The sequence below is a fragment of the Zophobas morio genome, unplaced genomic scaffold, assembly GCF_036711695.1.
Source record: "Zophobas morio isolate AGI-343-1 ecotype UQ-CSIRO unplaced genomic scaffold, CSIRO_AGI_Zmor_V1 ptg000002l, whole genome shotgun sequence".
Classification (NCBI taxonomy): Eukaryota; Metazoa; Arthropoda; class Insecta; order Coleoptera; family Tenebrionidae; genus Zophobas; species Zophobas morio.
In genome coordinates this window covers 736232-764120 of record NW_026972107.1, presented here as the reverse complement: position 1 = coordinate 764120, position 27889 = coordinate 736232, and the positions used below count along the sequence as shown (strand labels likewise).

Genomic DNA, 27889 nt, shown 5'->3' with positions numbered 1-27889 from the left:
TCTTTTTTTCGTGGAGAGTTATTGTGATTACAAACATAGAGGAGGGTAGTAATAATAATTAAAAAATCGAAAAAATGAAGAATCAAAATATTGAAGAAATCCAAAACTGAAATATTGAAAAATTTGGAAATCAAAAATCTGTAAAATCGAGAAATCGAAAAGTCCAAAAATAGGAGGGAAACATCGAAAATTTGAAAATTCGAGAAATCCAAAAATCGAAAATTGAACATCGAAATTTCTATAAATCCAAAAGTTAAAACATTGAAAAATCGGAAAGTGGAAAAACTTAAGATCCGAAAATCGAAAAATTGAAAAAATCAGAAATTGAAACATCAAAGAATCGAAAAATTGAAAGATTGAATTGATTAATTTTTTTTAAATCCAAAAGTGGAAAAATCAAAAAAGTAAAAAAATCGAGAAATCGAAAAATTAAAGAATTGAATTATTGAAAAATCCCAAAACTGAAATACCGAAAAGTTGAAAAATTGAAGAAAGATTGAAGAATATAAAAATTGAAAAATCGAGAAATCAAAACATCGAGAAATCATAAACGCGAAAAATCTTAAATTTAAAAATCGAAAAATGGAATAATTAAAAAATCGAAAAAATGAAGAATTAAAATATTGAAGAATTCCAAAACTGAAATATTGACAAAATTGGAAATCAAAAATCTGTAATATCGAGAAATCGAAAAGTCCAAAAATAGGAGGGAAACATCGAAAATTTGAAAATTCGAGAAATCCAAAAATCGAAAATTGAACATCGAAATTTCTATAAATCCAAAAATTAATACATTGAAAATTCGGAAAATTGAAAAACTAAAAATCGGAAAATTGAAAACTCGAAAAATAGAAAATTGTAAAGATTCGAAGTTGAAAAACTAAAACATCTAAAGCCGAAAATTCGAAAAATCGAGGAATCTAGATATTAAAAAACTGAAAAATCTAAAATTAAAAATTCGAAAAATTGAAAAATAGAAATACCCAAGAACTAAAAAATCGAAAAATTGAAGAATCAAAACAATGAAAAATTCCAGATCTGAAATATCGAAAAATTCGGAAATCGAAAATCTGTGAAACCGAAAAATTCAAAAATGTCCACAAAAAAAATTCGAGAAATCCAAAAATTGAGAATTGAACATCGAAATCTCGATAAGTCCAAAAATCAAAACACTGAAAAATCGAAAAATTGAAACTATTATTATTATTATAAATTCCAAAAATTGAAGAATCGTAATATCAAAGATTTTAAAGATTGGAAGTTGATAAACTGAAAAATCCAAAACTGAGAAATCAAAAAATCGAGAAATCTAAATATTAAAAACTGAAAAATCTAAAATTTAAAAATTCGAAAAATTAAAAAGTAGGAAGAACTGAAAAATCGACAAATCGAAAAACAGAAAAATTTAAAAATTAAAAAATTAAGATACAAACAATTGAAGAATCGAAAAATTGAAAAATTGAAAATTTTAAAATGAAAAAAATCGATAAATTGAAAGATTGGGAAATTGAACAATCGAAAAATCGAAGCATCGAAATCTCAATAAAGCGGGAAATCGATTGAAAAATCGAAAAATCGAAAAATTTAAAAATCGGAACAAAAAAAATCTTTCCATCAATCAATCATTTTAAAAATCGGAAAATTGCAAAACAGTAATTCTAAAACTGAGAAGTCAAAATAATTTAAAAATTCATTCAATTAGAAATATCGAAGAACTAGAATTAGAAATACTGAAAAAACCTAAAACTGAAATATTGAAGAATTGAAAAATCAAGAAAGCAAAACGAAAACTTGAAAATTTTAAATTTCAAATTCGAAAAATTGAAAATTCAAAACAGTAAAAAATGTTAGAATTTTAAAAATTGGAAATTTAAAATATCTAAAAAACTGAAAAATTCAAGCATCAGGAAATCGAAAAATTGAAAAATTTAAAAGTGCAAAAGTGGGAAAATCAAAAAGCAAAAATCGAGAAACCGAAAAATTAATAAATCAAAATATTGAAAATTCTCAAAACTAAAATATCGAAAAACTGAAAAATCCAACAGAGATTCAAGAATAGGAAAACCGAAAAATTGTTGTAAAATTCCAAAACTGAAATATCGAAAAAAGTGGGAAATTGAAAATCTGTTAAATCGAGAAATCGAAAAGTCCAAAAATCGAAGTCGAAAAATCTAAAAATCGAGAATTGAACATCGAAATCTCGATCAATCCAAGAATTTAAAAATTGAAAAATCGAAAAATGGAAAACTTAAAATCCGAAAAATAAAAAATTGAAAAATTAGAAATTTTAAAAATTGGAAGTTAAAAAACTGAAAAATCGAGAAATCGAAAATTAAAAATTTTAAAAATTAAAAAACTAAAATATCGAATAATAGAAGAATCGAAAATTTGAAAAATTCAAAAATTGCAACATCAAAGAATCGAAAAATTGAAAGATAGAATTGATTAAATTTTTTAAAATCCAAAAGTGGAAAAATCAAAAAAGTAAAAAAATCGAGAAATCGAAAAATTAAAGAATTGAATTATTGAAAAATCCCAAAACTGAAATACCGAAAAGTTGAAAAATTGAAGAAAGATTGAAGAATATAAAAATTGAAAAATCGAGAAATCAAAACATCAAGAAATCATAAACTCGAAAAATCTTAAATTTAAAAATCGAAAAATGGAATAATTAAAAAATCGAAAAAATGAAGAATCAATATATTGAAGAATTCCAAAACTGAAATATTGAAAAATTTGGAAATCAAAAATCTGTAAAATCGAGAAATCGAAAAGTCCAAAAATAGGAGGGAAACATCGAAAATTTGAAAATTCGAGAAATCCAAAAATCGAAAATTGAACATCGAAATTTCTATAAATCCAAAAGTTAAAACACTGAAAAATCGGAAAGTGGAAAAACTTAAGATCCGAAAATTGAAAAATTGAAAAATAGAAAATTGTAAAGATTCGAAGTTGAAAACTGAAATATATAAAACCAAAAATTCGAAAAATCCAGGAATCTACATATTAAAAAACTGAAAAATTTAAAATTAAAAATTCGAAAAATTTAAAAATAGAAATACCCAAGAACTGAAAAATCGAGAAATTGAAAAACCAAAAATTTTAAAAATTAAAAAATCAAAATATAGAATACTTGAATAATCGAAAAATTGAAAACTCGAGGAATTGAAACAACAAAAAATCTAAAAATTGAAAGATTGAAAGTTTAAAAATCCAAAAATTTCAAAATATTGAAAAATTCCTTGAAATATCGAAAATTTGGCAAATTCAAAAACTATAAAATCAAAAACTCCAAAAATCGAAGTCGATAAGTCGAAAAATTGAAAATTCTAAAAACCAAAAAAACGAAAAATCAAAAATTTTAAAATTGGAAGATAAAAGCTGAAAAATCTATAACCGAGAAACCGAAAAATCGAGAAACATAAATATTAACACTGAAAGATTTAAAAATTAAAAATTCGAAAAATAGAAATACCCGAAGGATTGAAAAATCGAGACCGATAAATCAAAAATTTTAAAAATTAGAAAATTAAAATAATGAGTACTAATTGAAAAATCGAGAAATTGAAACATTAAAAAATCGAAAAATTGAAAGATCTAAAGTTTAAAAATCCAAAAAAGAAAAAAATCCAAAATGTAAAAAAATCGAGAAATCGAAAAATCGAGAAGTTGAAAAATGGAAAAATTTAAGAATCGAATTGTTGAAAAATTCCAAAACTGAAATATCCAAAAGTTGAAAAATCGAAAAAAAATAGAAAAATCGAAAAAAAAAATACAAAAATAGAAAAATCGAAACATCAAGAAATCATAAATTTGGAAAATCTTAAATTTAAAAATCGAAAAATGGAGAAAAATTGAAGAATCAAAATATTGAAAATATCCAAAAATTGGAAAATCGAAAATCTCTAAAGCCGAGAAATCGAAAAGTCCAAAAATCGAGGACGAAAAATCGAAAAATTGAAAATTCCAGGAATCCAAAAATGGAGAATCCAACACCGAAATCTCGATGAATCCAGAAATTGAAACACCAAAAAATCGAAAAATTGATAGATAGAAAACGTTTAAAAATTCAAAAATTAAAAAAATCAAAAAAGTAAAATATAGGGAAATCGAAAAATCGAGAAGTCCAAAAACCGAAAAATTGAAGAATCAAAATATTGAAAAATTCCAAACTTGAAATATCGAAAATTTGGCAAATCCAAAAACTGTAAAATCGGAAAGTCCAAAAATCAAAGTCGGTAAATCGAAAAATTGAACATTCTAAAAATCGAAAAATCGAAAAATTGAACAACTTAAAATCCGAAAATTGAAAAAAACGAAAAGTAAATTTTAAAATTGGAAGATAAAAAACTGAAAAATCCATAACCGAGAAACCGAAAAATCGAGAAACCTAAATATTAACACTGAAAGATTTAAAAATTAAAAATTCGAAAAATTGAAAAATAGAAACACCGAAGAATTGAAAAATCGAGATCGAAAAATCAAAAACTTTAAAAAATAAAAATTATAATAACGAATAATTGAAAAATTGAGAAATTGAAACATTAAAAAATCAAAAAATTGAAAAATTGAAAGAACTAAAGTTTAAAAATCCAAAAAAGAAAAAAATTCAAAAAGTAAAAAAAATCGAGAAGTAAAAAATGGAAAAATTTAACAATTGAATTGTTGAAAAATCCCAAAACTAAAACTGAAATATCCAAAAGTTAAAGAATCGAAAAGAAATTGAAAAATAGAAGAATAGAAAAATTGAAAAACCGAAACATCAAGAAATCGTAAACTTATCTTAAATTTAAAAATCGAAAAAAAGAGAAAAATTAAAAAATTAAGAAATCGTAAAATCTAGAATTTGAAAAACCGAAAAATTGATGAATCAAAATATTGAAAAATTCCAAAACTGAAATATCAAAAAATTGGAAAATCGAAAGTCTCTAAAACCGAGAAATCGAAAAGTCCAAAAATCGAAGACTCACAATCGAAAAATTGAAAATTCCAGGAATTCAAAAATCGAGAATCCAACACCGAAATCTCGATGAATCCAGAAATTGAAACATCAAAAAATCGAAAAATTGAAAGATAGAAAGAATTTAAAAATCCAAAAATGAAAAAATCAAAAAAGTATAAAAATAGAGAAATCGAAAAAACGAGAAGTCCAAACACCGAAAAATTGTAGATTCAAAATGTTGAAAAGTTCCAAAACTGAAATATGGAAAATTAAATTAATAAAACGAAAAATCGAAAAGACCAAAAATCGAAAAATCGAAAATTCGAGAAATCCAAAATTCGAGAAATCCAAACATTGAAAAATCGAAAACTTTAAAAAATCTAAAATCTCAAAATCGAGAAGTCGAAAAATCTAAAAATTGAAGAATGAAACTATTGAAAAATTACAGAACTAAACTATCGAAAAACTGAAAAATCGTAAAAAAATTGTAGATTCGAAAAATTGAAGAACCTCAAAACTAAAACATGGATTTTTCGCAAAAAAACCCGCCATCGCTGCGACGCTTGATTAAGGAGCAATTTCCGGAGTGACAGTCGTCATCGATGCAGCGTCGGCACAATAATACTCCATAAATTACGGATTCGTGTCAGCGGCAGCGAGCTCGTTTTTGTGGCGTGACGTCACGCGATCTGTGCGACAAGTCAAGTGGGACGTTGACAAAACGGAAAAAGCGTCGTTTTCACTTTTCTCTTTTTTTCGTGGAGAGTTATTGTGATTACAAACATAGAGGAGGGTAGTAAATTGACTAATACATTTCGTGGAGGCGACTTTAAGCGCCCGAACAAATTTACTAGATTCCGGCCGCATTTCTTTTTGTTGGGGCTGAAGGAAAAGGATTGCTGGCTGGGTTCGGGGTGCTCTTTCAATTTGTGTCGATCGGGATTTTGGAGGAATTTGTTGGGTTGCGACGCACGTCCTGGATACATCCATCAAGGGTGTTCTAGTGTGGGTTAATTGCGCGGGACGCATCCAATATGCATTTGAAGGGCAGTGTGGTCGGCGGGAGATGAATTATGGAGGGCTGAAAAATCCGTGGGGCTATTTATAGGGGAACTTCGCCCTTTGGCGGAGTAAATGTTAATTTTTTTAAACGTGGGCAGCGGGAGACCTCAAGAGTGGAATATTAAAGCACGAGGGACGTAAGAATATGCATAACTTTGACCGTAAATCAATAGCTATAAAAAGTTGGAGTTGGTGGCCAGATTGTTTCGAAGTTTGGTTGCTACATGCCTAGATTATTTCATGAACAAGCATTAAAATATGCCATGAATTACATTATTTTAGTAGCATGGTAAAATACTGTAACTCATATATAAATGTTTGTAATAAAAGGAAGTCGTACGCCCACGTTCGACACCTGAAGAAGTCAGTCTGCGTCGAATTCCAACGTAATTTTTTTTATTATTAATATGCTTAACTTCGTTATTTATTATAACGAAAATAAGCACAATTTCGGATGAAAATGGTGGAGGCGCCGGGATAATAAACTTGGATAATAAACTTGGAATACTTAATTCTTACTTCAATTTGATATGGGAGATTCATTATTCTGTTCCAAATTTAACAGTAAAAAAAATTGTCGAAGGTTATTTCGACAGAATTTCCCTCGCTTCTGAAATGCACAAATACCGCTTATTTCAGTGTTTCGATTTTATAATTTTTTATTTTCTCAATTTCAATTTTTTCAATTTGTCATTTCTTCAATTTTTCGATTTGCAATTTTTTTTTTTCACTTTCTCGATATTTAATTTTTCAATTCTTCGCTCTTTCAGTGTCACAGTTTTTTCGACTTTATACAGTTTTGACGACTCTATGATTGTTCGATTTTACAATTTTTGACGTTTCCAGTTTTTCGATTCATTAATTTTTTGGATTTTGAAGTTTCGCAAGTTTTAATTTTTCAATGTTTCAATTTTTCGTTTCTTCATTTCTTCGATTTGCAATTTTTCGATTTCCCACTTTCCCAATTTTGAAACTTTTCTTTTTTTCAATTTTTTCCAAATTTTTAGTTTTTCGATTTTTCAATTTTTACATTTTTCAGCTTTTTGAATAAAAAAAAATTGAAAAATTGCAAAACTGTAAAACTAGAAAATTAAAAATGAAAAAACGAAAAGTATAAAACGAAAATTTAGAAAAATCTAAAATTTACTAAATTTTCAAGGAGTTGAAAAATTATAAAATCGAAAACAACAAAAAACGAACAACTAAAATTCGAAAATTTTCAAAATGAAGAATTGAAGAAACGAAAAATTGAAGAAATGAAAAATTGAAAACTCGAAAGATGGAAAACTTAAAAATCGAAACATGTAAAATCGAAAAAACGAAATACTAGAAATTAAAAAAAATTGGAACAATTTGTATAAAAATTGAGAATTGAGAAAATGAAAAGTAAAAAACCGGGAAAAAAATTAAAATCAAAAACCTAAAGAACTAAGGAAACGAATAATCGAAAAATCGCGAAATTGGAGAATTGAAGAAACGAAAAATTCAAGAAAAGAAAAATTGAAGAAACGAAATACTGATGAAATGAAAAATTGAACGATTAAAAATTGAGAAACTTAAAAATTTAAAAATTGCAAAATTGAAACAACGAAATATGTACTGCGAAATTGAAATTTTGGAAATTAAAAAGAACTGGAAAAATTTGGATAATTGGAAATCCAAAAGTTATAAAATTGAAAAATTTTAGAATTAGAGAATCGAGGAACTGAAAATGCTAAGATTGAAACATTGAAAAATTGAATAATAGAAAAATTACGAAATCGAAAGGAACGTTGAAAAAAATAAAGAAAATGAAAAAACGAAAAACTGAAAATCGAGAAAATGAAAATTAAAAAATAATGAAAAATAAAAATCAAAAACTTGAAAAATTCAAGAAACGAAAAACCGAAAAATTAAAAATTGAGATTGAAAAATTGTAATTTCGAAAAAATCCAAAATGAAGAATTGAAACGAAAAATTGAAGAAATGAAAAATTGAAAAATGGAAATAATAAAAATTGGAAAATTTAAAAATCGAAGAGTGTAAAACCGAGAAAACGAAATATCTATTGTGAAATGGAAATATTGGAAATTAAAAAATCGGAAAAATTTGATAATTGGAAATGAAAAAATTGCAAAATTGAAAGATTTAAAAATTAGAAAATAGGGGAACTGAAAAATCTAAGATTAAAACGTTGAAAAATTCAAAATTGAGAAAATGAAAACAAAAAAATTGGAAAAAAATGAAAATCAAAAACTTGAAAAACTGAAGAAATTAAAAATTGAAAAACCGAAAAATTCAAAAATTGAGAAATAAAAAATTGGAAAATCGAAAAATTTTAAAATTGAAGAATTGATGAAACGAAAAATTGAAGAAAAGAAAAATTGAAGAAACGAAAAATTGACGAAATGAACAAAACGAAAAATTGAAAAATCGAGAAAATGAAAATTAAAAATTCAGAAAAAAAATAAATATCAAAAACCTGAAAAACTGAGGAAAAAAAAATTAAATATTGCGAAAATAAAGAAACGAAAAATTGAAGAAGAGCAAAATTAAAGAAACAAAAAATTGACGAAATGAAAAATGCAAAGATTAAAAATTAAAAAACCTAAAAATCGAAAAAGTTCAAAATCGGAAAAACGAAATATGTATTGTGAAATGAAATTAATGGAAACTAAAAAAATCGGAAAAATTTGGATAATTTAAAAAATTGAAAATGAAGAAAGTGAAAATTAAAAAATCGGAAAACAATGAAAATGAAAACCTGAAAAATTGAGGACTCGAAAAATTGAAAAATTAAAAATTGAGAAAAAAAAATGTTGTAGGTACTATCGAAAAATTGCAAAATTAACGAATTGAAGAAAAGAAAAATTGGAGAAACAAAATTTGTATTGTGAAATGAAAATATTGTAAATTAAAAAAATTGGAAAAATTTGGATAATTAGAAAAGCTAAAATTGGAAAAGTGAAAAAGAAAAATCGAAATGAACATTGAAGAAATAAAGGAAAGGAAAAAACGAAAAACTGAAAATAGAGAAAATGAAAATTAAAAAATCGGAAAAAAATTAAAATTAGAAACTTGAAAAACTGAGAAAACGAAAAATTGTAAAATCGAAAAATTAAAAATTCAGAAATGAAAAACTGCAATATCGAAAAATTGCAAAATTGAAAAAACGAATAATTGAAGAATCGAAAAATTGAAGAAATGGCAAATTGAAATATCAAAGATTAAAAATTGGGAAATTTAAAAACCAAAAAAGTGGAAAATCTGGAAACTGAAAAACCTAAGATTAAACATTGAAAACTTGAATAAACGAAAAATGATAAAATCGAAAGGAACCTTGAAAAAATAAAGGAAATGAAAAATTGAAAATTGAGAAAATGAAAAGTAAAAAACCGGGAAAAAAATTAAAATCAAAAACCTAAAGAACTAAGGAAACGAATAATCGAAAAATCGCGAAATTGAAGAATTGAAGAAACGAAAAATTTAATAAGAAATGAAAAATTGAAGAAACGAAAAACTGATGAAATGAAAAATTGAAGAATTGAAATATGTATTGCGAAATTGAAATATTGGAAATTAAAAATAACTGGAAAAATTTGGATAATTGGAAATCCAAAAATTGCAAAATTGAAAAATTTAAAAATTAGAAAATCGAGGAATTGAAAATCCCAAGATTGAATCGTTGAAAAATTGAATAAACGAAAAATTACAAAATCGAAAGAAACGTTGAAGAAAATAAAGGAAATGAAAAAACGAAAAACTGAAAATCGAGAAAATGAAAATTAAAAAATCGTAAAAATAATGAAAAACTTGTAAAATTGAAGAAACGAAAAACCGAAGAATTAAAAATTGAGATTTGAAATATTGTAATTTCGAAAAATTTATTTTTTTTTTAAGAGAAATGAAAAATTGTAAAATCGAAAACTTGCAAAATTGAAGAAACGAAAAATTGAAGAAAAGAGAAATTGAAGAAACGAAAAATTGAAAAAGTGGGAAATCGAAAAAACGAAATATGTATTCTGAAATAGAAATATTGGAAATTAAAAAAATTGGAAAAATTTGGATAATTGGAAATCCAAAAATTGCAAAATTGAAAAATTTATAAATTAGAAAATCGGGGAACTGGAAAACCAAAGCTTGAGACGTTGAAAAATTGAGTAAACGAAAAATTATAAAATCGAAATGAGTATTGAAGAAATAAAAGAAATGAAAAAACGAAAAATTGAAAATCGAGAAAATGTAAATTAAAATTCGGGAAAAAATCAAAATTAAAAACTTGAAAAACTGAAGAAACGAAAAATTGAAAAATCGAAAAATTAAAAATTGAGAATTGAAAAATTGTAATACAGAAAAAATGCAAAATTGAAGAACTGAAGAAAGGAAAAATTGAAGAAGAGAAAAATTGAACAAACGAAGAATTGAAAAAATTGAGAGGTTAAAAATTAAGTACCTAAAAATCGAAAAAGGGCAAAATCGAAAAACCGAAATATGTATTGTGAAATGGAAATATTGGAAATTAAAAAAATCAGAAAAATATGGATCAACGAAAAATTATAAAATCAAAAGAAACATTGAAAAAATAAACCAAATGAATAAACCAAAAATTGAAAATTGAGAAATGAAAACTAAAAAATCCGAAGAAAAATGAAAATCAAAAACTTGAAAAACTGAGGAAACGAACACTTAAAAATTAAGAAATGAAAAATTGTAATATCGAAAAATTACGAAACTGAAGAATCGAAGAAACGAAAAATTGAGGAAACGATAAATTGAAGAAATTAAATTATATATAAATTTGAAAGTCAAGAAATTGAAAAATTTTTAAAAATATAGTTGAAAAAACGAAAAATTATGAGCAGTAACATCGAAAAATGGAAAAATTGTAAAATAGAAGAAAATGAAAAAACGGAAAATTGTGATATCAAAAATTGAAAAATCGAAGAAAACGGAAAAACGAAAAATTTGTCGAAGGTAATAGAATTCAAATTTTTCAAGAAATTGAATTGTATTTTTTTAAAGTAAATGTAAAGAAGCGTGCCACGTGTATGTTTCAAGTGAGTTTTTCCATTCATCAATTTTTTGGTACGACGATTACGACAACCTTAAAACGTTTGCAATATTTCAGAGCATTCAGTTTTGCAGTTTTTTTTTTCCAAAAAACTCGACACAAATTGAACGAGTATCTCGTTTTATATAAAAAATTATATTATTGTAAAAAACGTCCAGGAAGTCATATGGGAATCAAACCGACCGTAATAAACTAACAAGACGCAGCGGAAAGTTTGATAAAATGCAAATAAAGCCATAAAAATCCGGCAAAGCTTGCTTGTGATTTTATGACCCACATCACCCGGAAGCGGCGCCTACACCTTCAAAATCGCGTCGAAAGCCGCTAACTCCGAAGACAAAGTGCCACGATTTCTTCGCACAGACAGAAACTCGCCTTTCCTTTCACGGTAATTAAGAGCGATTTTTTAGACAACCCGTCTCGTCTAATTGCGAATATCGTCTGTTGCGTTGTTTGGAATTCTTGTAAACGCCGCAGCGATTTATCTACTCGAGGGGAATTCCGAGATGATTAATAGGGTTTAGGGAGATCGGCGCTTATTATTTTTATTTTATGGCAGTGACGAATCGCCCGCTTTAAATCGGCTTGTATTATTTTCCGCTTTTCCGACAGACACAGTCGCTTTAATTAACATCCGATCCCTTTCTTGAACCCGCTCTCAATCATAATTAAGCGGCCAACATAATGGCCCCAGCAGCCCTATCAGCGCACTTATTATTGATGGCCGTTGTTAAGGCCGAAACTTTGCTCACTACAACTTCGTCATTTAATGTTGGTATCGATTGGCTGCGAGTTTCCGCCCCTTTGTCGCTTAATTAGTCACGCACGATCATAAATTCCTTGCCGTGACAAGATAATGTATCTGCGAGCCCTTCGAAAAAAAACTAATCCGCCGCTGACACTCGGAAGATCATTTTGGAGAGCGGAGCGGTCACATCCCATATTTCAAAATAAACCGACTGCCATACCTCATCGGAGACAGAGAAGCATTTCGAAGCTGCCTCGTTACGCGAGATTGGCTTCGTTTTGCTGCGAACTTCTCTCGTCGACCTCCGCGGGCCGCCTTAAAAGCGAGTACCTACAACGCCTGCACTCGGGGGATGATTGATGCGCCTGCTAAACTTTAAACAAGAAAGAAATTCCGCCGTTCTGTAAGACACGGTGTTAAAATGATAAAACTAACAACACATTAAGGAAATTTTATTGGTACAACTCCCGCGGATAGGTGATGACGTCATCACAAAAAATTATCAAACAGAAATTTAATTAAAAATAAGTGCGTGAGCATTGTAACGTTCGGTATGATGTTTTTAAGTTAAGTTGCTGCACTAAAAATCCTATTAAATTTGAATCAAAATTAATCTTCTCCCTATATTTTACGTGCTTTCCTTTCGGCGATAAAATTGTTTTCCCGCGCGACTGTAAGCTCAGACAACTTGTATTTTAACTTGCATTATCTACGCCGCTACTACTAACAATAATTAATTTTTATGGGCAAACATTTGCGAGATTTGGTGCGTCAGCTGTTCAAACAATTTACTAATGGATGATCATGCGTTTATTGCGGACCATAGAAAAATTATTTGTTGTCTTAGGGCATCCACAATTTTTACCTAAAAATATTAAATTTGATTAAATCAGTCCACCAAAAATATTATCGAAAACGAAATTTATTAAGACTTAAGAATCTGTGTTTACTTTCGCTATATCGGTACTAGTGCGATTATAAACATGTTTAATGTCAAAATTATAAGTGGTCGAATTGATCTGAAAGTTGGACATTTATCTTGGCTCAAATCTAGGATTGATAAATATGTTATATTCTGTGATGTTTTCTTAAGAATTTCTGAAATACAAATTTTTATATTTCATTATCCCGGCGCCTCCACCATTTTTTAACGAAAATTTTAAGTTGTTAGATCGGCCCGAAAAACACATTTTCTATTCAAAATTTCTTCATAATTACGAATCTGTGTTTACTATTGTTATATTTGTCCTAGTAATGAAGATCAACATGTTTATAAGTAAAAATAGTAGATGGTCAAATACACTTGAAAGTTGGTCATTTAGATTGATTAAAATTGGTGACTGCTTTGTTATTTTGTTCAAAAATCAAAATGTAAATAAAAAAAATCACAATTTCTAATTAAATATGTTACATACTTCCAGGTTTTTCAAGAACTTTTGAAATACAAATTGTTATAAAATTTTATTATCCCGGCGCCTCCACCATTTTTAACTGAACACTTTAAATTGTTAAAATCTGTGTTTATTCTTGCCATATCTGTACTAGTAATGAACATAGACATGTTTATAAGTAAAAATAGTAGAAGGTCAAATTGACCTAAAAGTTGGTCGTTTATATTGGTTTATATGATGTCAGTTTTTTTTTCTACTTAATGAACATACATGTTTAAAATGGTATGTTTTATCTCCCACACTTCTCTACAAATTTACCATTTTAAACAAGTTTTCAGTTTCTTGTCGTGAATATAAAACTACGCACACATACGAAAAGAGGGTAAAATACAAACCCCGCCCACCCACCCTCATCTCAATTGTGATGAATTTTCTTATTCGTCGGGAGCCGAGGGGCGGAGCTTAAATTTGGATTTGTTTTTTGCTCAAAACTTTTCTTTGAACCATACGTTTACTTCAGAACATTTTTCAAATGATAATTTCTCGTAGAAAAATAAGGATTTTGCAATTAAGCTCCGCCTTCTTGCTCACAACCTATAAAGAAAAATCGTTACAAATGAGACCGGGTGGGCGGGCGGGGTTTATAATTTTCCTTTTTTTTTTCTTCTCCTTAATATACATAGTCTTCACAACAAATGACTGAAAACATGTTCAAAATGGTAAATTTTATCTGCCACACTTGGCTACAAAGTTACCATTTTATTAAAAAAGTTTTCAGTTTCTTGTCGTGAATAGAAAACTACGCACACATAAGAAAACACAAGAAAAATGCGAACCCCGCCCACCCGCCCTCGTCTCAATTGTGATGAATTTTCTTATTCGTCGTAAGCCGAGGGGCGGATCTTAATTTTGGATTTCTTTTTTGCTTAAAACTTTTTCTTTGAACAATACGTTTACTTAAGAACGTTTTTCAAATCGTAATTTCTCGTGGAAAAATAAGGATTTTCCAATTAAGTTCCGCCTTCTTGCTCACAGCGTATAAAGAAAAATCGTCACAACTGAGACAGGGTGGGTGGGCGGGGCTTATAATATGAATTTTTTTTTCTTGTTAATATACATACTTTTCATAAGAAAACACTGAAAACATGTTCAAAATGGTAAATTTTATCTCCCACACTTCTATACAAATTTACCATCTTAAACAAGTTTTCAGTTTCTTGTTGTGAATAGAAAACTACGTACATACATATAAGAAAACAAAGGCAAAATAAAAACCCCGCCCACCCTCCCTCATCTCAATTGTGATGAACTTTCTTATTCGTCGTGAGCAGAGGGGCGGAGCTTAATTTTGGATTTCTTTTTTGCTTAAAACTGTTTCTTTGAACAATACGTTTACTTAAAAACATTTTTCAAATGATAATTTCTCGTAGAAAAATAAGGATTTTGCATTAAGCTCCGCCTTCTTGTTAACAATGTATAAAAAAAAAATCGTCACAACTGAGACAGGGTAGGTGGGCGGGGCTTATAATATGACTTTTTTTTCATCTTAATATACATACTCTTCATAAGAAAAGACTGAAAACATGTTCAAAATGGTAAATTTTATCTCACACACTTCTCTACAAATTTACCATTTTAAACAAGTTTTCAGTTTTTTGTCTTGAATAGAAAACTACGCACACAAAAGAAAAAAAAAGGCCTAATGCAAACCCCGCCCACCCGCCCTCGTCTCAATTGTGATGAATTTTTTTATTCGTCGTAAGCCGAGGGGCGGAGCTTAATTTTGGTTTTCTTTTTTGCTAAAAAATTTTTCTTTAAACAATACGTTTACCTAAGAACATTTTTCAAATGGTAATTTATCGTAGAAAAATAAGGATTTTGCATAAAGCTCCGCCTTCTTGCTAACAACGTATAAAGAAAAATCGTTACAACTGAGACAGGGTGGGTGGGCGGGGCTTATATTTGCTTTTTTTTCTACTCAATGTGCATACTTTTTACAACAAAAGACTGACAACATGTGTTTCTTGTCAAGAATAGAAAACTACTCACACATAAGAAAACATAGGCAAAATGCAAACCCCGCCCACCCGCCCTCATCTCATTTGTGATGAATTTTCTTTTTCATCGTGAGCCGAGAGGTGGAGCTTAATTTTGGCTTTCTTTTTTACTTAAAACTGTTCTTTGAACAATACGTTTACTTCAGAACATTTTTCAAATGGTAATTTCTCGTAGAAAAATAAGGATTTTGCATTAAGCTCCGCCTTCTTGCTCACAACGTATAAAGAGAAATCGTCACAATTGAGACAGGGTGGGTGGGCGGGGCTTACAATTTGACTTCTTGTTTCTTCTTAATTTACATAGTCTTCACCACAAAAGACTGAAAACATGTTCAAAATGGTAAATTTTATCTCCCACAGTTCTCTACAAATTTACCATTTTAAACATCTTTTCAGTTTCTTGTCGTGTATAGAAAACTACGCACACATAAGAAAAAAAAAAGCCAAAATGCAAACCCCGCCCACCCACCCACATCTCAATTGTGATGAACTTTCTTATTCGTCGCAAGCCGAGGGGCGGAGCTTAATTTAGGATTTTTTTTGCTTAAAAATTTTTCCTTAAACAATACATTTACTTAAGAACATTTTTCAAATGGTAATTTATCGTAGAAAAATAAGGATCTTGCAATTAAGCTCCGCCTTTTTACTCACAACGTATAAAGAAAAATCGTCACAACTGAGACACGGTGGGTGGGCGGGGCTTATGATTTGCCTTTTGCTTCTCCTTAATATACATACTTTTCACAACAAACGACTGAAAACATGTTCAAAATGGTAAATTTTATCTTCCACATTTCTATACAAATTTACCATTTTAAACATGTTTTCAGTTTCTTGTCGTGAATAGAAAACTACGCACACATAAGAAAAAAAAAGGCAAAAACAAACCCCGCCCACCCGCCCTCATCTCGATTGTGATAAATTTTCTTATTCGTGGTGAGCCGAGGGGCGGAGCTTAATTTTGCCTTTCTTTTTACTTAGAACCATTTTTTAAACAATACGGTTTCTTAAGAACATTTTTCAATTGGTAAAGTTTCATAAAATATTAGGATTTTGCAATTAAGCTCCGCCTTCTTGCTTACAACCTATAGAGAACAATCGTCACAACAGAGACAGGGTGGGTGGGCGGGGCTTATAATTTCCTTTTTTTTTCTTCTTAATATACATACTCTTCATAAGAAAACACTGAAAACATGTTCAAAATGGTAAATTTTATCTCCCACACTTAACTACAAATTTACCATTTTAAACAAGTTTTGAGTTTCTTATCATGAATAGAAAACTACATACATATAAGAACAAAAAGGCAAAAACAAACCCCGCCCACCCGCCCTCATCTCGATTGTGATGAATTTTCTTATTCGTCGTGAGCCGAAGGGCGGAGCTTAATTTTGGATTTCTTTTTTGCTTAAAACTTTTCTTTGAACAATATGTTTAGTTACGAACATTTTTCAAATGATAATTTCTCGTAGAAAAATAAAGATTTTGCATTAAGTTCCGCCTTCTTGTTAACAACGTATAAAGAAAAATCGTCACAACTGTGGCAGGGTGGGTGGGCGGGGCTTATGATTTGCTTTTTGTTTCTCCTTAATATACATACTCTTCACAACAAACGACTGAAAACATGTTTAAAATGGTAAATTTTATCTCCCACATTTCTCTACAAATTTACCGTTTTAAACAAGTTTTCAGTTTCTTGTCATGAATAGAAAACTACGCACACATAAAAAAAGGCAAAATTCAAACCCCGCCCACCCGTCCTCAACGCACTCGTGATGAATTTTCTCATTCGTCGTGAGCCGAGGGGCGGAGCTTAGTTTTGATTTTCTCTTTTACTTGAACCATTTTTTTGAACAATACGTTTGCTTAAGAACATTTTTCAAATGGTCATTGCTCGTAGAAAAGTAAGGATTTTGCAATTAAGCTCCGCCCTCTTGCTTACAACATATAAAGAAAAATCGTTACAATTGAGACAGGGTGGGTGGGCGGGGCATATAATATGACCATTTTGTTCTTTTAATATATATACTCTTCACAACAAAAGACTGAAAACATGTTCAAAATGGTAAATTTTATCCTCCACACTTGGCTACAAATTTACCATTTTATTAAAAAAGATTTTAGTTTCTTGTCGTGAATAGAAAACTACGCACACATAAGAAAACACAGGCAAAATGCAAACCCCGCCCACCTCCGCTCGTCTCAATTGTGATGAATTTTCTTATTCATCGTGAGCCGAGGGGCGGAGCTTATTTTTGGCTTTCTGTTTTACTTAAAACTTTTATTTTGCACAAATACGTTTACTTAAGAACATAAGGAAAAATCGTCACAACTGAGACAGGGTAGGTAGGCGGGGCTTATGATTTGCCTTTTGTTTCTGCTTAATGTACATACTCTTCACAACAAACGACTGAAAACTTGTTTAAAATGGTAATTTTTATTTCCCACACTTCTCTACAGATTTACCATTTTAAATCAGTTTTCAGTTCTTGTCATGAACAAAAACAAACCCCGCCCACCCGCCCTCATCTCAATTGTGATGAATTTTCTTATTCGTCGTGAGCCGAGGGGCGGAGCTTAATTGTTAAATGTTTATTTCTGTACAAGAAACTACCATGTTTGTCAGGATGAGGTTGTTGAAAGAAAAGTATATGTTAAGAAAGAAAAAGTTAAAAATAAGCCCCGGATTGTTCATTTTTATTGGTTCAAATCTGTGACTGTTTTGTTACTTTGTTCAAATATCAAGATATAAATAAAAAAACCAGAACTTTGAATTAAAAATGTTACATTCTGTGATGTTTTTTTAAGAACTTCTGAAATAAAAATTATTATAAAATTTTATTATCCCGGCGCCTCCACCATTTTTAATAGAAAATTTTAAATTGTTCGATCGCTCAAAAAAAACATTTCCTACTCGAAAATTTCCTCAGAATTACGAATCTGTGCTTATTCTTGTCATATCTTGACTAGTAAGAAAGAGAAACATGTTTATAAGAAAAAAAATAGTAGACGGTTAAATTGATCTTGAAAGTTGGTTCAAATCTATGGCTGTTTTGTTATTTTGTTCAAATAGCAGAATATAAATAAAAAAATTCGCAAATTCTGATTGAATATGCTACTTTGAATGCTATTTTCTTAAGAAATTTTGAAACTAAAATTATTATAAAAATTTATTATCCCGGCGCCTCCACCATTTTTGATCGAAAATTTTAAATTGTTCGATCGGTCAAAACAAAACATTTCCTACTCGAAAATTTCCTCAGAATTACGAATCTGTGCTTATTCTTGTCATATCTTGACTAATAAGGAAGACATGTCTATAAGAAAAAAACTAGTAGACGTTTAAATTGATCTTGAAAGTTGGTTCAAATCTATGGCTGTTTTGTTATTTTGTTCAAATAGCAGAATATAAATTAAAAAATCCGCAAATTCTGATTAAATATGCTACTTTGAATGATATGTTCTTAAGAAATTTTGAAATTAAAATTATTATAGGAATTTATTATTCCGGCGCCTCCACCATTTTTGATCGAAAATTTTAAATTGTTCGATCGGTCAAAAAAAAAACATTTCCTACTCGAAAATTTCCTCAGAATTACGAATCTGTGCTTATTCTTGTCATACCTTTGACTAGTAAGAAAAACATGTTTATAAAAAAAAAATAGTAGACGGTTAAATTGATCTGAAAGTTGGTTCAAATCTGTAGCTGATTTGTTATTTTGTTCAAATAGCAGAATATAAATAAAAAAAATCCACAAATTCTGATTAAATATGCTACTTTGAATGATATTTTCTTAAGAAATTTTGAAACTAAAATTATTATAAAAATTTATTATCCCGGCGCATCCACCACTTTTGATCGAAAATTTTAAATTGTGCGATCGGTCAAAAAAAAAAATTTCCTACTAGAAAATTTTCTCAGAATTACGAATCTGTGCTCATTCTTATCATATCTTGACTAGTAAGGAAGACATGTTTATAAGAAAAAAAATAGTAGACGGTTAAATTGATCTTGAAAGTTGGTTCAAAAATATGGCTGTTTTGTTATTTTGTTCAAATAGCAGAATATAAATAAAAAAATCCACAAATTCTGATTGAATATGCTAATTTGAATGATATTTTCTTAAGAAATTTTGAAACTAAAATTATTATAAAAATTTATTATCCCGGCGCCTCCAACATTTTTGATCGAAAATTTTAAATTGTTCGATCGGTCAAAATAAAAACATTTCCTAATCCAAAATTTCCTCAGAATTACGAATCTGTGCTTATTCTTGTCATATCTTTACTAGTAAGGAAGATAAACATGTTTATAAGAAAAAAAATAGTAGTCGGTTAAATTGATCTTGAAAGTTGGTTCAAATCTGTGGCTGTTTTGTTATTTTGTTCAAATAGGCTACATTCTGTGATATTTTCTTAAGAACTTTTGAAACTAAAATTATTGTAAAAATTGATTATCCCGGCGCCTCCACCTTTTTTACCTGAAAAATTAAAATTGTTAAATTGGCCCGAAAAAAACTTCTTGTTACAAAATTTCCTCAGAACTGCTAATAAGTAACGAAGATGAACACGTTTTCTACGTAAAAATTGGAGCTTGAACCTAGAAGCGGTAATTTTTTTTGAGTCGTTCAAGGATCGCTTTGTTATTTTGTTTAAAAACACGCTCCTTCTAAACAAGCTCAAGATTCCTGTAGCAATTTCGATCTCCGTCGGAAGTCTCTTCGCCTGATACACAGTTTCGCGTTATCGGAAATTCGCGGCGACGGCTCGACACTTCAAGGTCGCCCAGCAGCCTTAAACGCCCATTTTGCGCAAATGCTGCCCCATTAACGCCAATTTCAGGCCTGGACTTCCCGACAGACGCCTGTTAAATTTTATTTGCATTCGGAAGCGGAATTGCCTATTCTGTTGCATTAAAGCCTCGACCCTTCATTTATTCCCGTTCTTGCGACAATATTGGCGATAAGCCAAAAAACGATTTCCTCGGCGATCGGCCAGATTAATGCGTCCCGGAGGTCTAAGACCGGCTTCCTCAAACTGTCTGGAGACGAACCTACCTGGGTCAACAAAAAACGGAAAATTCTAGACTGGAAAACATCCAGTCGCACGTTTTAAGCTTCGAGTATCCAATTTAATTCGTTCAGACTGGCCACGATTGCGAACGACCTGAGTATTTGCACTAAATAAAAACAAAAAATGCGACGAAGAAACGGAGTCTGCGACTGGGTTCAGTGTGATAGTTAATTAATTTTTACGGGCGGGAAAATGCATGCGGGGAAATTCGAGCGACGCGTCTAAGTCGTTTTTTTGGCGAAATTCCATAATCTAGCTTCTCGCGTAGTCAAATCCAACAAACAAGACTTTAACCGGATTATCCAATTTTGTTGCAGCGTGTTCTGTGAGCGTCGGCGTCTGGACGCTCGTAGCCATCTCCGTGGAACGCTACTACGCCATCTGCCACCCGTTGAGATCACTGAGGTGGCAGACGATAAGTCACGCTTATAAGCTGATCGTGGGCATATGGATCGGAAGTTTCGTCTGCATGGCTCCCATAGCCCTCCTCAGCCAACTCAAGCCCACCAAACAAGGTAAACCCGACGTTTTTGTCGTTTTCATTAAAGTCCTTAAGTGGGACCGCCGCAAACACCGATAAATCCTTTTACTCGTGATGGGCCTAAATAATAAATCAATACCGGCCGCTACTTTCCAGCCAATTGAACTTTGAAACAAACCCGCACCAGCACATTTTTTCGCGGATTTACTCGCCGAATTTTAAATAATTCACTGGATAACGAAAGTTTGTGGTTTTTTCCTTTCCACTCGTTCGTAATGGTGAATTATCGCGACCCGAACTCTAAGCTCGAATCCTATTATCAAACTTTCCCTCTTAATTAAGTATGATTTACAAAATACGCCCTCAGAGACCCGCCAAGTCCCCGAAACAAAACCACAACGGGAACGCGTTTCTACGACCACGCACTTTCGTCGCGACATTCATATAAAATCGTTCCAAAAAACTCGCCCTCTTGGGCCAAATCCATCCAGTTTCTACGACCACAGTACAAAAAGTGCTTACTTTCTCTCGAGATTCTCGTCATATTTTTTCGATAAATTGTTTTCAGGCAACTACAAATGCCGCGAAGACTGGCCGTCTCTGGAGTACGAGAAGGCCTACAACCTCTTCCTCGACGTTGTACTTCTTGTCATCCCCCTCCTCGTCCTCGGGGTGGCCTACTCCCTCATCACCCGCACCCTCTGCAAGGGCATGCGGACCGAGAAAACCCTGCGAGACTCCTGTACGCAAACAACACAATTTCAAATTCTCGCTAACTATGTTTGTCTAGCAAACGGCGCAGTCGACGCCTACATCACCCTGCATGGCTCCACCACCAGCCGCTGGGGCAGCAAAGGCCGCTCCAACTCCCAGTGGCGTCAGCTGCGTCACAACTGGTCCCAGGACTCGTCTAGCCCGTTCGGGGGCTCGCAGAAGCAGATGTCCAGCGGGCTGAGGCGCACCAACGCCGAACGCAGCTTGCTCAACAAGAAGAGGGTCATCAAGATGTTGTTTGCGGTGGTTTTAGAGTTCTTTATTTGTTGGACGCCGCTGTATATCATCAACACCATCGTTCTTTTCGAGCCGTCGATTATATATAATAATTTGGGGTACAAAGCAATCACGTTTTTGCAGCTGTTGGCGTATTGTTCCAGTTGCTGCAATCCGATCACTTATTGTTTCATGAATTGTGGCTTCAGGAAGTCGTTTCTTAATTTGTTCAAGTGCTTGAAGAAGTCGAGGAATTTTGGGGTCAACGGGAGCGAGATTAACATGGAGACGAAGTGGACGACGAGGTGCTCGGAGAATGTGGAGTTTATCAGATAGATGAGATTATTGAGTTTAGTGTAAATTTATTTAATAAAGACTATTATCGTGACTTTTTTATTGCGGTTTGTTGTTCCACCGTTTTAGTTGTTTACGTTTAACACTTAAATGTTGAATTTAGCCTTCGTTGAAATTCCCTTTTATAGTTTTGTTTTATGCATCGTCCTTATTTTTGTAATTTACCACTTGCCCTTCTAAACTAGAAATTTTTGCTTTCAAAACATTAACATCTTTTTCAGCACCCCGCACTATTTATAGATTAAAAAAACTTAACTCCAAATCGAATTGGTCCGGAACAATTAATCATTTATGTTTTTTGATTCAGCTCATGGAGATCTAAATCCCAAAATTTTTTTAGTATTTTTGGGCAACTTTTCGAAAATCTCAAATTTCATATTTTCACTGTATGAATTTTTGACTTTTTGAATATTATCGAAAGACCATTTCTTGTTGTTTTCGACTTACAAAATTTATTTTCAGCTTCATTTCTTGGAAAATTCCAACAATTTTTTCCGAATCGACAAGAAAGGATTTTCGATGTCAAAAAAAATCATTTCCAAGTCGGATTTTTGGAAATTTTTGGTTCAGAACGAATTACACTTTTTAGATTTTTTAAATCAGCGCGTCGAAATTGGAGTTTTTTTCAGAATTTTTAAGCAATTTTTCATTATATGATTTTTTTAATAGTTTCTTTAGTTTAGTTCTTTAGTTTCGAAAATTATCAAAAGACACTTTTTAGTAGATTTGGACCCATAGAATTTATTTTTATCTTCATTTCTTCGAAAAGTCCAACAATTTTTCAAAAATCGATGTGTTAAAAAATGGTAATTTTCTAGATTAAAAAAACTTAACTCCAAGTCGAATTTTTATGAAATTTTCGTCCGGAAAAATTAACCATTCATGTTTTTTGATTCAGCTCGTGGAGCTCTAAATCCCAAAATTTTTTGACTATTTTTGGGTAACTTTTCTTCGAAAATCTTAAATTGTAAATATAGATGAATTTTTTACCGTTCTGGTAGATTTCGACTTGTAGAATTTATTTTCGGCTTCATTTTCTTCGAAAATTCCATATGATAAAAAATATCATCTTCGAAACAAAAAATCCTTTCCAAACTGAATTCTTAGAAAATTTTGGTCCGGATCAATTCCCACTTTCTTTTTGCTAATTAGCTGGTGGAGTTCTATATCCTAGAATTTTTTGAGGATTTTTAGGCAACTTTTTAAAAATCTCAGTTTTTCAGTGTATGAATTATCGACCGTTTTTCCAAAATCATCGAAAGACCATTTCTTGTATATTTCGACTTGCGAAATTTATTTTCGGCTCCATTTTCTCCAAAATCCCAACCATGTTTTCAGAATCAATGTGATAAAAAAAAATAATTCTGAAGATAAAAACAAAATCGTTTCCAACCTGAATTTTTAGAAAATTTTGATCCGGAACATTTAACACTTTGTTTTTCAAATCAGCTCGTGAAGATTTGTATTTTTTCAGAATTTTTGAGTAACTTTTCACAAAATTTCAAATATTCACTGTATGAATTTTTGACGTTTTTTCGAAAACTATCGAAAGACCATTTCTTGTAGTTTTCGACTTACAAATTTTATTTTCAGCTTCATTTCTTGCAAAATTCCACCATTTTTTTCCCAATCGATAAGAAAGGGTTTTCGAGATCAAAAAAAATAATTTCCAAGTCGAATTTTTGGAAATTTTTGGTTCAGAACGAATTACACTTTATATATATTTTTTAAATCAGCGCGTCGAAATTGGAGTTTTTTGAGAACTTTTAAGCAATTTTTCATTGTATGATTTTTTAACAGTTTCTTTAGTTTAGTTCTTTAGTTTCGGAAATTATCTAAAGACACTTTTTAGTAGATTTGGACCCATAGAATTTATTTTCATCTTCATTTTTTCGAAAAGTCCAACAATTTTTCAAAAATAGATGTGTTAAAAAATGGTAATTTTCTACATTAAAAAAACTTAACTCCAAATCGAATTTTTATGAAATTTTGGTCCGGAACAATTAACCATTCATGTTTTTTGATTCAGCTCGTGGAGCTCTAAATCCCTAATTTTTTTGAGTATTTTTGGGTAACTTTTCGAAAATCTAAAATTGTAAATATATATGAATTTTTTACCGTCTTTGGGCACCATTCAAAAATTAAAAACATTTTCTGGCAGATTTCGACTTGTACAATTTATTTTCGGCTTCATTTTCTTCGAAAATTCCATATGATAAAAAAATATCATCTTCGAAACAAAAAATCATTTCCAAACTGAATTCTTAGAAAATTTTGGTCCGGATCTATACACACTTTTTTTCGAATTAGCTGGTGGAGTTCTATATCCTAGAATTTTTTGAGGATTTTTAGGTAACTTTTTAAAAATCTCAGTTTTTCAGTGTATGAATTTTTGCCGTTTTTCCAAAATCATCGAAAGACTATTTCTTGTATATTTAGACTTGCGAAATTTATTTTCGGCTCCATTTTCTCCAAAATCCGAACCATGTTTTTAGAATCAATATGATAAAAATATAATTCTCAAGATAAAAACAAAATCGTTTCCAACGTGAATTTTTAGAAAATTTTGATCCGAAACATTTAACACTTTGTTTTTAAAAATCAGCTCGTGGAGATTTGTATTTTTTCAGAATTTTTGGGTAACTTTTCACAAAATTTCAAATTTTCACTGTATGAATTTTTGACGTTTTATTAGCATTTTTCGAAAATTATCGAAAAAAAAATCATTTCCAAGTCGAATTTTTGGAAATTTTTTATTTAGAACGAATTACACTTTATATATTTTTTTCAATTTTTAGATACTTTAGTTTTAATCGATTTTTCAATTTTTCATGCCTTCATTTTTTCTAGTTTTCAATTTTTAGATTTTTCAATTTATAATTTAGCTCTTAAATTTTTCAAGTTCTCAATTTTTTGCTGTTTCATTTTCCCAGATTCTAATTTTTAAATTGTGAACAAAAAGAACAAATTTGTTACAACTGAAATTTTCACGATTTTACAGTTTTTGGATTTTTCAATTTCTATATTTAAATTTTTCTTAACTAATTAACTTTTAAAGCCTTTCACTGCGTTTATTTATACTGTGTTGACTGAGCATGTTTTTAAATAACACCCGATTTGGAAATTTTCGAATTTTTTTTAAGTGTTTAAAATTTTCGATTTAGATTTAAAAATTTTTCGCTTTCAAGTTTTCTAGTTTTCAATTTTTCGAGCATGCAAATTTTCGTTCCTACAGTTTTTCGTTCCGCAGTTTTTCGTTTCCTGGATTTTTCGATTTTTCAATTTGTAGATATTTTGATTTTTCTTTATTTGAATTAAACGATTATTCAAATTTTCAGTCTCCAATTTTTTGATTTGCAGTTTTTCTACTTTTCAATTTTTAGCTTTTAAATAATCAAGTTCTCGTTTTGAATTTTTAAATTTTTGACAAAGAAAAAACGAGTTTATACGAACCGAAATTTTGAAAAATTATAAAGCAGGAATTTTTTTCATGTTGCTCCTGTGTTTTCGATGTGTTCTTTCGAAAAATGGAAAAATCAAAAATAAAAAATCTAAAAATAATGAATTTGGAAAGAGTTTGGAGAGAGAAGAAACTGCAAAACGAGAAATTGAAAAACCGACAAATTCAAAAATAGAAAAGTTGATGGATCTGGAATTTGCAAATCTCAAAGATGAAGTAACAAACAATTAAAAATACGCACAATTAATGTGGAAACTCCAAAAATTGAAATCAGAATACTGGAGAAATAAAAAATAAAAAATCAGGGAAAGAAAATTCGAAAAACTGTAAAAACGAAAAAAGTAAAATCGAAAAATCGGTTATTTCGAAAATATAAAAAAAACATTTTTTTGTTCAGAAATATATCGGTCAGAATTAATAAAAATATTAATAGAGCGCAAATTCAGTGCTGAGGCATTGCCTCTTCTCCCTCATAAAACAAACCTTTATTTTCTTGGAAGGTATGTGATTTGCCAAAATCAGTCTTATCTTAGCAAGTACTAGCCCCACCCACCCACCCTCTATTTTCTTGGAAGGTATGTGATTTGCCAAAATCAGTCCTATCTAAGCAAGTACTAGCCCCACCCACCCGGCCTTTATTTTCTCAGAGGGTACTACTTGCTAGTACTTGCTAATATAAGTCTTATTTTGGCAAATCACATACATTCCAAGAAAATAAAGGGCGGGTGGGCGGGGCTAGTACTTGCTAAGATAAGACCGATTTTGGCAAATCACATACCTTCCAAGAAAATAGAGGGTGGGTGGGTGGGTGTAGTACTTGCTAAGATAAGACTGATTTTGGCAAATGCCATATCCTCTGAAAAAATAGAGGGTGGGTGGGCGGGGCTAGCACTAAGAAAAAACTTATTTTGCTCCTCTTAAACTTGTAAAAACTTGTTAAATTTACAAGGTGACGTGTTAAATTCCTAAATCTGATTGGATGTTTCTTTTTTAACAACTCAGTTATTGATTTTTTTGAGTCACCTTGTTTAAGCAAATCTACAAAATATGAATGCAATGACAACTCACAAGTCGAAACTCATGATATTTTGCATATTTCGGGTAGATTTAGGAATTTAACTCGTTACTATGGAAATTCGTAATATGACACCTTTAAATTATTTCACAAGTTTTTACAAGATTAATGCAGGCAAAATCAGTTTTATCTTAACAAGTACTTGGCCCGCCCACCAGCCCCCTATTTTCTCAGAAGATATATCATGTGCGGAAATAAGTCTTTTTTCGAAAATTATCGAAAGACCATTTCTTGTAGTTTTCGACTTACAAATTTTATTTTCAGCTTCATTTCTTGGAAAATTCCAACAATTTTCTCCGAATCGATAAGAAAGGGATTTCGAGATCAAAAAAATCATTTTTAAGTCGAATTTTTGGAAATTTTTGGTTCAGAACGAATTACACTTTATATATATTTTTTAAATTAGCGCGTCGAAATTGGAGTTTTTTCAGAATTTTTAAGCAATTTTTCATTGCATGATTTTTTTAATAGTTTCTTTAGTTTAGTTCTTTATTTTCGAAAATTATCTAAACACACTTTTTAGTAGATTTGGACCCATAGAATTTATTTTCATCTTCATTTCTTCGAAAAGTCCAACAATTTTTCCAAAATCGATGTGTTAAAAAATGGTAATTTTCTAGATTAAAAAAACTTAACTCCAAATCGAATTTTTATGAAATTTTGATCCGTAATAATTAACCATTCATGTTTTTTGATTCAGCTCGTGGAGCTCTAAATCCCAAAATTTTTTGAGTATTTTTAGGTAACTTTTCGAAAATCTCAAATTGTAAATATATATGAATTTTTTACCGTCTTTGGGCACCATTCAGAAATTAAAAACTTTTTGTGGCAGATTTCGACTTGTGGAATTTATTTTCGGCTTCATTTTCTTCGAAAATTCCATATGATAAAAAATATCATCTTCGAAACAAAAAATCATTTCCAAACTGAGTTCTTAGAAAATTTTTGTCCGGATCAATTCACACTTTCTTTTTTCGAATTAGCTGGTGGAGTTCTATATCCTAGAATTTCTTGAGGATTTATATGCAACTTTTTAAAAATCTCAGTTTTCAGTGTATGAATTTTTGGCGTTTTTCCAAAATTATCGAAAGACCATTTCTTGTATATTTCGACTTGCGAAATTTATTTTCGGCTCCATTTTCTCCAAAATCCCAACCATGTTTTCAGAATCAATACGATAAAAATATAATTCTCGAAATAAAACAA

At 30.3% G+C, this 27889-nt stretch overlaps 1 protein-coding gene across 1 annotated transcript in view; it reads left to right on the top strand.

Moving 5' to 3' along the window:
- Nucleotides 1-22130, top strand: part of LOC135123355 (cholecystokinin receptor) — a 101502-nt gene extending 79372 nt beyond the window's left edge. Inside the window, exons 4-6 of the mRNA XM_064047925.1 lie at nt 20641-20838; nt 21373-21546; nt 21595-22130. Of these exons, the coding sequence (XP_063903995.1) occupies nt 20641-20838; nt 21373-21546; nt 21595-22130 (908 nt within the window). The remainder of the gene's footprint in view (nt 1-20640; nt 20839-21372; nt 21547-21594) is intronic.
- The last annotated feature ends 5759 nt before the right edge of the window (nt 22131-27889 follow it).